The sequence below is a fragment of the Cervus elaphus genome, chromosome 20 (genome assembly GCF_910594005.1).
Source record: "Cervus elaphus chromosome 20, mCerEla1.1, whole genome shotgun sequence".
Classification (NCBI taxonomy): Eukaryota; Metazoa; Chordata; class Mammalia; order Artiodactyla; family Cervidae; genus Cervus; species Cervus elaphus.
The window spans coordinates 42,117,986-42,131,125 of NC_057834.1; the positions used below are offsets into that span (position 1 = coordinate 42,117,986).

Below are 13,140 nucleotides of genomic sequence, written 5' to 3' on the forward strand. Positions count from 1 at the left end.
CAAGCAAAATTAAGAATGCTTTCAGAAGTCAAGATTGTGGCTACCCCTGAGGACAGAGGGTAGGTAGTAACTAGAAGGGGACAAAAGGGGACTCCCTGATACTGGTAATGATCTGTTTCTTGATCTGGGTGATGGTTAGTGTCCAGTTTGTGAAAATTACTTGATTGTACATTTATGTATGTATGTTATTGCACACATACATAAATGCATGCCTTTTTTAAAAGTAAACAAAAAAATTAAAAACTGCTTATCATAGCATTAAAACGCCCTTATGATCAGACCTATTATCACTGTCTGCATCACATAATGTCTTGACTCCCACCAGGACCTCACCTGTACCCAACACGAGCTATTCCAAACTTTCCTGACCCAACTGTAGCAAAGCACCCAAATCCAAATTTCTGTTGATGAGCCTTCCAATGCAATACACGTTCCCACCTCCCCAAAGGTGTACACGTTGTGTTCTCCTCTGAGATTACCTTCCCTCCCTTGCCTCCTTGGAGAGTTGCACTTAACCTTAAGGCTCCGCTCTAACAGTCCTATCCCAGCAGCCCTCTGTCAGAGCCTGCTCCTGCACCCACTGCTTCCTACATACTCTACACTGTAACACAGGTCCCATTCCTTCATAACTACTTATTCACTCTTCTCCCTGATAAAATCATAAGCTCCTGAAGACCTCCTTGATGGCTTATTTAGCACAGTGCCTTGCTTAGAGTAGGCACGTCGAAGAATATGTGTTGCACGAATTCCAGGTAATGTGGTCTGGGATCTTCCCAATTCCTTTTCTTTTGAGAACATTAGACTCCTCAGTTTAGAGAAGTGGTACAGAACACTGGAAAAAAGCAGACATGAAAAGGGGGGAAACAAGGAAAAAATGAGCAAAGACCAAGAAAGGCAACACTAAGAAAAACTACAGGGACTACTCTTGTGGTCTAGTGGTTGAGAATCAGCCTGCCAATGCAGAAGGCATGGGTTCAATCCCTAGTCCGGGAAGATTCCACATGTTGCAGAGCAACTTAGCCCATGAACCACAACTACTGCACCCATATGTCACAACTGCTGAAGCCTGTGTACGGCAGCTACCGAGTCCAGGCACCCAAGAGTCTGTGCTCTGCAACAGGAGAAGCCACTGCAATGAGAAGCCCATGCACACAACTAGAGAGTAGCCCCTGCTTGCCGCAACTAGAGAAAGCCCATGGGCAGCAATGACGACCCAGCACAGCCAATAAATAAAATAAATGAATGAATAAATGAATTTAAAACAGAAATACAAATGGCTAAAAAAATATACAAAAGATGCTCAACATTACCAGTAACAAAGGAAATGCAAAAATTAAAATAATAATGAGTTATCATTTGCGGGGAATTTCATTAAATTTTGATTTGAAAAGTGTAAGACAAGACACACAGAAGTACGCTCACAGCAGCAAGGCTTGCAGTGGGAAAACGCTGGAAACAACCCAGATGGTGCGCTGACAAGGGAATGGATGAATAAACTCTGCCAGAGTAATACAATGAACCACTATATTCAGCCGTGAAAATAAATGAACTACAGCTACATGCATCAACATGACAGAATCTCAAAATTAATATTATGCAAAAAAGTAAGCAGTAGAATACAGATGATGCCAGGTATACAAAGTTCAAAACACGTCAAACTAAGCAATACATTACTTGAGTATGTAGTCAAAGTATAATAAAAAGCAAAAAAATAAAAACACAAAATTCCCAAATTCTGTGCAGGAAGCAGAAGGGTTATGATCCATAAGGGACCCAGAGAGCTTCAAAGTATTGGTAATGTTCTGTTTCTTAAGGTGGCTGTTCAGTACACAGGTGACCATTTTCTCTGCTGTGTTTTAAAACTTCCCATATAGGGACTTTTCTGGTGATCTAGTGATGAAGACTCTGTGCTTCCACTGCGGGGGCACAGGCATGGGTTCAATCCCTGGGCATCAGGGAATTAAAATCCCGTATGCCACATGGTGTGACAGGAAAAAAAAAAAAAAACCTTCCTATATACAAAGGTATCCTTTCTTGCTTTTCAGTAAAGTGAGTGAGTTACTTCATGTAAATCCTGCAGAAATATCATTTTTAAATCAAGTGAATGGCAAATTTTAAAGATACTGATAATACCTAAGATGAGGATGCAGGAAAAAAGACTAATTTCACATGTATATCATCAGAGATTATAAAAGTATTTTTAGAAATCAATTTGGTCAATATTAAGAGTGCATACTTTTTTAAACCCTTTGACTAATTCCACTTTTAGGAATATGCACATTTACCCAAAGATATGTGTGTAAAAATGTTAACTGCAATCCTCTTTACAATACTTAAAGACCTGGAAACAGCATAAATAGTCTCAAGTGAGTGAATTAAGTATGGTAATATCCATGCTATGAAATACTACACTGCTGATAAGTAAACCTCTGCAAGTTGACAGGAAAAGACCTCCAAGATACATCAAGTGAGGAATTTCCCTGGTGGTCCAGTAGTTAAGAATCCACCTTGCAATGCAGAGGATGCAGGTTAGATCCCTGGTCGGGAACTAAGATCCCATGCCGTGAAGCAACTAAGTCTGTACACTGCAACTACTGAAGACCATGTGCTCTGGAGCCCAAGTGCCGCAACTAGAAAGGCTGCATGCCACAAACAGACAGTACATGCACCCCAACTAGAGAGTCTGTGCACCGCAACAAAGATCCCACATGATGCAGCAAAGATCCCGTGCTACAACTAAGACCAGATGCAGCCAAATAAATATTGAAAAGATATGTTAAGTGAAAAAAGCAAGTCACAATTTAATTCATAAAATATGACCTCTTATTTATTTAAGTACATATATATGTTCAGAGTATTAGTAATTGTCAACTCCTAAGTAAAGCGAATACTACATGCTAAGCCCTACTGGGTCCTGTTCTAAGCGCTTTATATGTATTAACTCATTTAATCCTCATAAGACAACTATAAGTTAGGTATAAATCCCCATTTTACAGATGAGAAAATGGAGGCACATAAGTATCTTGCCCAAGGTCACATAATTAGTAAGGAGAAGAGTCAGGATTCAAACCCAGGCCCTGTGACTCCAGAGTCTGTACTCCTAACCACCATGCCACACTGGCGTTTCTTGAAAGTAACCACAACAGAAAAGCACTGAACTCACACACACTAAGCCAGAAAAAGTCTACTCAGTGGTAAAGAATCTGCCTGCAACACAGGAGATTCGGGTTCGATCCCTGGGTTGGGAAGATCCCCTGGAGGAGGAAATGGCAACTCACTCCAATATTCTTGCTTGAAAACTCCCAAGGACAGAGGAACCTAGCAGGCCACAGTCCGTGGGGTCGCAAAGAGTTGGACACGACTGAACACAAGGAAAAAGTCAGAGGAGTAAAGGGACTTTCAGCTCATACATCAACACTTCTACAGTGTTTTAAACGTCTGCAACAAAAATGTATTTGTGTGACATTCCTATATAAAATAGATAAAAGAAAGAGAAGGAAAGAAAAAATACTAAACTTCGAGACAAAGGTGGAGTTTGAGTACAAATGGCACCTACTAATCCTTGAGCAAATCATTTTATCTCTCTGGGCAATTTCCCATCTGCAAATGGGGGGTAATAATACCCACCTTGCCTGTACTTTAGGCAAGTAGGTAGCAGATATTTAGGAAGAGTGTGAAAGTACTTTGCAAACCATAAATCACTTCCCAAAAGTGAGGCAAGCATTGACTTTCCCAAGGAGCTCTAGGAAAACTTCAAGGGAGGGGAGTGGGTGAAACCAACTGTCTAAAAGGAGCCTGTGAGGGCTTCCTTGGTGGCTTAATGGTAAATAAAGAATCTGCCTGCCAATGCAGGAGACTCGGGTTCTATCCCTGGTCCAGGAAGATCCCACACGCCATGGAGCAACTAAGCCCGTGTGCCTTCAATAAATAAAAAAATAAAAGGAGCCTATGAATAAATCTAGGGTTCTTTCTGGCACTTCATCCTCCGGAACCAGAGGATCCAGTCTGTAAGGCCACAGACTTCACCCCACAGCCCCAAACCACAGCCAAGGAGGAAAACCCAGGCCCCTCTCTGTTTGGTGCCACTGGTTTCTGGGGCTGGAGGGACCCCAGGGCTGTGAGCAGGCTTCAGGGAGCTTTAGGAATACCCCAAAATATCTAGCAGGGGGGTCCCCTCTGGGGACTCTCTGAATGGTAAGATAGCAAGGGGAGCCATCTTCTCTAGAGAAAAAGGAACAGAGCTAATCACAAGGTAAGCAGCCTCTAACCTCATAAACATTCTTGGGGAGAAGCCCAGCCACCTCTAAATTATAGGCAGCCTCTCCACTCTGTTCAAACAAATCTCCAGCTGTGACTCACTCCTCAGAGCGGGGAGGGGGTAAACACATAGCTAAGGGCTTAGAGATCAAGACGCTAAGGAACAGTGATAGGGAGATAAACAGGGAGGCCCCAGAGGTTCTCACACCTCAGGCTCACATGAATAGTGGAAAGATCCATGGGAAAATGTATCTCCCCAGCTCCTACTCCCCAGGCTGCTACGAGGGCCATGAGGACTGAATGGCAGGTGAGAGTCAAGGGCCTCTGAGTAAGATCGTCCCTCAGCTGGAAACCAGCATCCTTAATTTATCCGTACCCTATAATCCACTCCTCCACCATCTTGTCCCTTGACCCTGTTCCCTGTTTCCACTTGGAATGTCTGTGGTCTCTCAAGCAGCCCCCTCAATTTTTCCCTTCTGAGAAATGGAAATAGCCAGCCTCTTGAAACAATGGTTCCCAAGAGGTCAGGTCGAGGAAAGCCCCAGTAAAGTCAAAGAGGCTAGGTGCAGTGACTGGGGGACCATCCTCTCTGGGCTGAGACTCCTAACCCACTTGGCTCACAGGTCTCATGGGGTCCTCTTGGTCCTGCCTCTTGCAGGGCTCTCTAGGTCAGAGCTGGCCCTTTGTTGCATTCCTGCTCCTCCCCACAGAGTAACCAACAAAACAGGTGTTTGCTTTTTGTCTGGTTCCCTGCCCAAAGGCATGGGCTGGACAAGCTCTATGCAGAGAGCTGACCAAGGTGATTGGGAGGTGAAGTGAGAAAAAGGGATTTAGGGTGGCACCCTAAATTGAGGCAGTTCTCATTCTCTGGACCGCTGGCACAGCAAAACACAGGGGCTAGCAGTGAGAGGGAGGTGGGCTCCTGAACTCTCAACTCTGAGGAATACACCCTTTTGCTCAGCCAGTCTTCCTTTAGGAAACCCACCTCATGCCCAGCCAGCCTGGAATCCCCAGTTCCCTGGCACCCCCTCCCCTTCTCCAGTCTCTGATTACCTTGCTTTGTGATTTTTGCTTTCTTTGCCCCTAAGCTCTAGAAGACCATTTCCTTTTCCCTCCTCTCTGTTTTCTTTTCCTCTTCCTGCCCCTGCTGGCCAGGCTTCAATCTGGGCCAAGAGTCCCCTGGCACATACCTGTTCCCTCAACTAAACCTCCCCACCCCTAGGAGACAAAGGTATTTCACAAGACTGAATCGTGACCCAAAGAGGCACATACCATAATTATCAGCAGGCGAGGAAGCTTGTCCCACCTGCTCTGAGTACACGTGTATGGAACTGAAACCATCTGGGTGCATACTCCACCCCACCACTCCCACCTGCGGGAAATATGGGCAGACGTTGGCGCCAAATGCCTGGTGACTCCATAAACCTCCCCTCTCAGATCCTCCCACAGAGCCCAGCATTCCCCAAATTCCTGGCAGGTTTGGAGACATCATCAGCTGTAGTGCTCCTAAAGGTAAAAACTTGGCAACGAATGGGGGAAATAGAATGGTGTGAGGAGGAATTTACGGGCTGAGCTTGTGGCAGAGCTCATGAGTGAAAGGAACAGGCAGTCACTGAACCTGAATGGCTCCTCTGCCCAGGAGTTTCTTTCCCCATCCAGGTGGCAGGGCTGCCACCGGCTTAGAATTCATTCATTCCTTTGGAGTAAGCATCAATGGCTCCAGAAGAATCCTCTTTTAAAATGCAAATATTCTGACGCAGCAATTCCAAACCTAGGTATTTCTTGCCAAGAGAAATTAAAACATAAGTCCACATAAAAACTTGTCAACAAATGTTCATAAGAGCATTATTCATAAAAGAAGAAAAGAAGAAACAACCAACTAATAAGAAGCCACTGGGAAAGATTGAGGGCAGGAGAAGGGGACGACAGAGGATAAGATGGCTGGATGGCATCACCGACTCAATGGACATGGGTTTGGGTGGACTCCAGGAATTGGTGATGGACAGGGAGGCCTGGCGTGCTGCGGTTCATTGGGTTGTAAAGAGTCAGACACAACTGAGCAACTGAACTGAACTGAACTGTATAGTGCAGGGAACTCCACTCAATACTCTGTTATGGCCTATATAGGAAAAGATTCTAAAAAAGAGTGGATATATGCATAAGTGATTTGCTTTGCCATACACCTGAAACAAACACAACACTGTAAATCAACTAGACTCCAATTTCAAAACATTTTTTTTTAAAAGAAGCAACCCAGACGCCCAGTGACATTTACCCGTGATGAACACGTCAGAATATTTCCATGCAATGTAACACTTGTTATTCGGTCATAAAGAGGAATGAAATACTGATTCAGGTTACAACATGGGTCAACCTTAAAAACATGCTAACCAGAGGAAGCCAGTCACAAAGGATCACATATTACATGATTACATTTAGATAAAATATCTAGAATAGGCAAACCATAGAGAAAGACAGTAGACTGCTATGGCTGGGGTCAGGGACTATTGGAGAAAAATGGGGAGTGCTTGCTAATGCGTCAGGATTTCTTTATGGGGTGATGAAATATGTTCTAAAATCAGCTGTGTTGATGACTATACAACTCTGTGAATATACTAAAACCCATTAAATTGTATATGGAATGGGTGATATGTATGGCATGTGAATTATATCTCAATAAAACTATTATAAAAAGAAAATGAAAATGAGGCCTATAGTGAGCCTTCAGTAAATCATAACTTTAGTAAAAGAAAAAAAAAAGTCTTTCTAAATTAGGAAAGACTTGGCATTAAACTAATGCAGCTTCTGAGGTCCTAAAGAAATGACACCTATTTCAGGATAAAGACAAAGGTTCAGACTGCAGCTGATGTAAAATTTCAAATCCACTCAGATATTGAGAAAACCTCTCTAGCTAGACTGACCAATATAAACATTGTAGAGAGGACTGGGTGCTGGTGGGGGGGAGTGTTAGTTGCTCAGTCCTGTCTGACTTTTTGCAACCCCACAGACTATAGCCTCTGTCCACGGAATTCTCCAGGCAAGAACTGTGGAGTGGGTAGCCATTCCCTTCTCCAGGGGACCTTCCCAACCCAGGGACTGAACTTGGGTCTCCCACATTGCGGGCAGATTCTTTACCATCTGAGCCACCAGGGAAGTCCTGGGGTGGAGGCAGGGAGAAAATATTCTAAGGAAGGGTAACACTGACAGGATGCTTAAAAGGACCTTCTCACAGCCCAGACATCATGGGACACCAGCTGCCTTGGCCATGATTTCAGAAAAAGGAGAAGGAGGAAAAGAGCCCAGAACAAGATGCTAAAACATGAACCCTGACTATCACTCTAAGACAGTCCCTGCTGAGTTGAGACTAGCCGAGGTGATTCAGGTCTTCACTCTGGATCTACCTAGATGTCCCTTTTGACCCTCAAGACCCTCCACTGACAGAGGAAAGGGGAAAGGAACAGGTAAGAGCAGACATCAACATAATGAGGAGCAAAACTTCTTTATCCATCCCTTGACCAGGGGGAGTTAAAACAGTCTAGCCGTAAGTAACAAAGAGAAAATAATGACTAACATCTGAGCACTTACCATGTGCCAGGCATTGTACGTAATATTTCATATGCATTCTTCACAACAACCTTATGAAAAGGATGTAATTATTATCCCCGTTTTACAAATGAGGAAACTGAGACTAAAGAGATAAGGTAGTTTATCAAAGTGATCTTGGGCAAAGCAAACACTGAAGCTCTGACTATAGTCCAGTGGGTCAGACTCCCAGAACCAGGCTCTTAACTGCAATGTTATGAATAGAACCACAGTTTAGTCAAAAATTGTGATATAATTTCTTTGGGAAGAAGGCAGAAGGAAAAGGAAGCATGTAAGCGGTGCCAGTATAAACCTTCCTATAATTCCTACAACAGGAAGTCAACAATGTCTAAAACTGATAAATCATAAGCAAACTATTTAGAAACATGGCCATAAACACTAGACAGAACTAAGAGTTAAGAGCAGTAACTTCCACTTTGGGTGGTTTTGGGTGGCTTCTGTTTTAGTCGCTAAGTGTAAATCATGTCTGACTCTTTACGACCCCATGGACTGGAGCCTGCCAGCCTCCCCTGTGCATGGGATTCCCAGGCAAGAATACTGGAGTGAGTTGCCATTTCCTTCTCCAGGGGATCTTCTCTACCCAGGGATAGAATCTGCATCTCCTGCCTCAGCAGGATTCTTTACTCAGGAATCTCAGGAGATTCTTTACTGCTCAGCTGGTCTTAGGTAGGGAATTGCTTACTATTTTCTTTTAAAGGCCTTTGATATTACTAGATCTTTTTAAAATCATACACATACATTCCTTTGATTAAAAATGATTTAAAAAGGAAAAGAAAGATAATCAGAGATCATTTAAATTAAGTCTATTGCTGTTATTGTTACCAATTTCCATCCTCCTCCACTGATAACAGCATTGGGGTTTTGTTTCAGAGAATCTCCTCCTTTACTGGGTAATCTGGTGGGCCTCTTAATCAAGGAACCCCAAGCCCTGGCCAAGAGGGGAAGGGGCCAATGACACTTTCTCCCTGGAATCTTGAACAGAATGGCAAAAAGACCTAACACAGCTGGAAACAGTGGACCCAGAACTGGAAACCCTCCATTCTCTCCTTCCATTTACCCAGGCCCCAGGACTCCCTTGGTTTAGACTTTTTAAGCTTAAATTCTGTGAGCTGCCCATTTCCTTCTAATAAAGTCCTCTTTTGCTTAAGTTAGTTGAAGCCACTCTCTGTTGTTTATAATAAGGGAACTTAATGGAATGTCTTTAAAAAAATGAGTATGAGGTTAATCTGTGCTTTTATTTGCCAGTACAATTTACTACAGTGGCTTGCAAAGTTTTTTGGCCTTAAAAAACACATTTAAAAAAAAACACATTTTACATCACAATCAAATAAATACACATACGCATATATAATATGTAAACAAAGATCTAACTGAAACAAAAGTTTCACCAAAAGTGTCTACCCTAACACTCTGAGCCTGTTAACTCTTATTTCTTATTTTAAGAAATAAGAAGTTTGTTGCTTTTTAGAGCAGTTTTAGGTTTGTAACAAAATTGACAGGAAGATATAGAAATTTCCCATATGCCCCCTCCCCACACACATGCATAGCCATTATCAGTATCATTCACCAGAATGGTACTTTTTAACCGAAGATGAACATATACTGATACATCATAACCACCTAGGATCCACAGATCATCTTAACATTCACTCTAAGTCAAGTGAGTATGTTACACCTTCCATGGGTTTGGACAAATGTATAATGACGTATATTCATCATTATACTATCAAGTATTTTCACTGCCCTAAAAAACTTCTGTACTCTTTGTATTCATCTGCATTCTCCCCCCAGATTCCTGGCATCCATTGGTCTTTTTATTGTCTCCATAGTTTTACCATTTCCAGAATGGCATACAGTTGGACTCACTTTCTTTTTTCCTGAAAAGAGAAGTTCAAAGCTTTTATGACTGTAAGACCATTCATAGCTCACCCATGTAAGGGCCAGACAGGCTGTAGGTGGCAAACTCTTCCACTAAATACTGCAACTTCTCTTCCAATACTGAGCCCTATCCCACTGTCCTGCCCAGTGGAGGTGCAGGCGGACATGTGTAGGGTATTTATTCACAGGAAGGCCACAAGTTTTGTGCCTCTTGTTACAGTGAACCCAGATTCCTGTTGGGTGTGTTACAAATAGAGGGGCCATTTCTTCAGGCCTCCTGCTCTGAGCACATCTATTTCTTTTTTACAGCTGGTTCTGACCCACTAAGTTGATTTTAGTGACTGTGTGATTATGATCAGCAGTTGGAAAGCACTGGCTCCTTGTACCTGCCGCATCTGCCTCCAACAATAAAAACAACCCAGAGAATGCAGCAGCCATATTTCCAGTGACCATGTGTGGTGCACTGAGGCACATGGCCTGGTTGTTGGAGAAATACCAACACAGTCCCAGGGTCCTGACACTCAGCAGGACACACCAGTCAGTTAAACTGTCTGCACTGCTGACACCAAAAGAAACAACTTCTTCGTTCATTTATTCACTCACTCACTTTGCACACGCACTGAGCACTCATTCAACAGTGTGAATATACAAGAGGTTCCTGGGGACTGTCCAGAGCCATAAATTGTCTTCAAGATGGCTCAGAGGAAAGGAATCCAGGACAAAGCCTGTCTCCTGACTGATTGATTGTTTACCATCTCCTCTTCTGTAAGAGCTCAGGAATGTCTCCAACACCAGATATGGGCAATAGTGATTTCATTCCCACCTTTGAAGTCAAATAACTCTCAAATTCAGCCTGGTAAGAAGGAATAAAAGAAAATTTCTGTCTCTCTTACTCTAGAGGCCTCTGATTAGCTTCAAACTAATCCACAGCTGGAGACTGTCTGAATTTCTTGCTATTTTCCAATCCACTCTTTCTGCCCCACCAGACAAGCAGCAAAACATCAAGGGATAGAAGAGAGTGTCAATTCATTCTCAACACTGCCAATGCCTTAGATTTAAGACTTCTCTGAATCTCTTTTCTACAATAAGCAAAAAGAAGTCAAGTCATTCCTCTCCTTTATGTCCCTCATATCCTGCCTCAGCCATTCCAAAACAGTGAGCAAGCATTTGGAATAGGACTTGGGTCTAACACAATAGAGGATGGATTTTTTTTCCCCATCTCTTCTGTGTCCCAGAGCTGGGGGAGTGGCAAATAACAGAAGACAGGGGTGGGGGTATTGGGGTTGGGCAGTAGCAATACCTGAATTGTAATGTGATAGAAACTCACAGCCTGGACAGAAATGGAGGGAGGACTGTGAGCCGAATTAAGTGATCATCTATACCCTAAACTTGAAATGACCAACTATTCTACAAATATACTTTGAAAAGCCACAATCCAGGTGCAGATGGATTAGCTCTATCTCAAGGGCATGCTGAAACAGGAAGACAGGAACAGAATCAGAGTGCAGTGGGGGAAAGGGAGGGATACAAACTCCCAATCACCTTGGCTCCCGTTCATTCTCCCCCAGAATAGCTTGGAAACTGATGAAACAGTACACATTCATTCTGGGTTAGGTTTCCCAGCAGAGCCACAAGTTACCCTCCTCTGAGGGTATGAGGAAAAACCACACGGTCTGCTGTGGTGGGGAGGAGACCAAGGGAGTGAGGGGAGCTGGGCAGATAGCTTAGCACTGGAGCAAATGGGAAGGGCTGCTCGCTCCCCCACTCTCACTCTGTCTAGAAGCTCGTGCAGGTCACTTCCCTCCCCTTCTCAGCCCAGGTTCTGGCATCCCTTCCCACTTGCTCCGTGCTTGAAGACGGAAACAAAACCAACCGAAAGTCCCAGGAAGCTATCGGCTGACCGATGGGAGGAGGGGAGCAGGAAAACCGGCATGGGGGAAAGAGCAGAAATCATAGCAGAGAGAGGTGACCCCAAGCAGACAGCCTCCTAGCGCAAAATAAGAGTCCTTGGCCAATCTCGGCGTACTTGGAGTTCTACCACCCCCACCCTCCAGTCCAAGCCCTAGAATTTCACTTTGTAGCCTTTGTCTTGCTACTGATCGCCCAAAGCACTAGGAAGTTCTTTGAAGAACCCCTGAAGTCATCAAGACCCACAGAAAAGCCTAATCCCCCTCGATGGGAACCAAAGTCCAAAAGGGCACAGGGATCCCGTCCCTGGAGCTCATTCTCCTACGACACAGCCTAACAGCCCATAGGACGCCTGAGCAGCGCGCACCGGTGACCCGCGCCGAGTTCCAGGCAGGAGCCGCAGTGTCCTCCCAAAGGGCAGGGAAGCCCCGTGTCCTCTAGCCTCAGAAGAGTCTTTATCCAGCTGACCCCACTGCCCGCCGCGAAGTGGCAGAAAAAGAGAAGCGCCGCGACGAGCTACCACACCGAGCGCGACATCAGATGTCAAAGAACCCCTCGCGGGGCACTGCAAAGGAAGAATTCGAAAACGAGAATATCAAGCTAGGTAGTCGGCGCGAACGCTTTTTCTTACCGCGTTCTGCCCCTCCGGGTGCACGTCCACCAATGTACACCAATTACTCGTCCCGTTCATCTTTTCCTGCGGGGGTCGCAGCACAAAGCCCAACCCTCTGCCCTGCAGTCTGGCTCTTACTAAGCGGGCGCACGCCGAACCGCCCCACCTTGTATAGTCGCGTCAGGGGCGGGGGCAAAACAGGACACGCCCCTAAGACGCCATTGGCCAACGAGTGGGCGAAAGGGCGCAATGGGCGTGGTCTAGATGTATCAGGACGCGCCCATCTGAGCTCGCACTGATTTACCTAGAGGTGGGGCTTATGGCTTGGGAGCAACTTATTTGCTTAACTGAAGTTTTGTATAGCGTTTTATGCCTATATGAAGAAATGGCAACCCACTGCAGCATTCTTGCCTGGAAAATCCCATGGACAGAGGAGCCTGACGGGTTACAGTCCAGAGCGTCGCAAAGAGTAGGACATGACTGAGCGACTAAGCACATATGCGTGTATGGTTGTCCCTCAAACATTAGTCTTGCCTTCACCTTTCAATTCAGACCAGTGTTTGTAAGATAGAATTACCCTGCCAGCCCCTAGAGGATGAGGAGTTGGAAAAATCTTCCACACATTCTCCTGTTCCTACATATCGGCCAGCCTGTAGGGTTCGTGGAGCTGAGCAAACCTTACAGACTTCCAGGACCAGCTCGCTCAGACTGGCCTAAGCCAGTCTGGCAAGTGCCCTTCGCTGGCAGGAAGCCCAGGCCAAAGTCAATGCCAGCTTGGCTATGGGTGGGGCTTGTTTGGCAGAAGCTATTATATCGAAGCTGCCCTTATATAGAAGGGAGAGGCGGGACACATTGCCTTAAAAGGAATTTGTATTCTTGAG

General features: G+C 44.7%; 1 protein-coding gene and 1 non-coding gene across 5 annotated transcripts in view; both read right to left on the bottom strand.

Annotated features, from left to right (window-relative positions):
• The window catches only part of TUFT1 (tuftelin 1), a 42,548-nt gene extending 30,140 nt beyond the window's left edge, over positions 1-12,408 (bottom strand). For all 4 annotated transcript variants that reach the window (XM_043877500.1, XM_043877501.1, XM_043877499.1 and 1 more), the window contains exon 1: positions 12,278-12,408. In XM_043877500.1, coding sequence (XP_043733435.1) covers positions 12,278-12,337 — 60 coding nt within the window. In that variant the 5' untranslated portion in view covers positions 12,338-12,408. The remainder of the gene's footprint in view (positions 1-12,277) is intronic.
• LOC122678607 lies at positions 9,904-10,033 on the bottom strand. The gene has a single exon (XR_006336257.1). It is a non-coding gene; the product is annotated as a small nucleolar RNA SNORA11 (small nucleolar RNA).
• Positions 12,409-13,140: the final 732 nt, after the last annotated feature.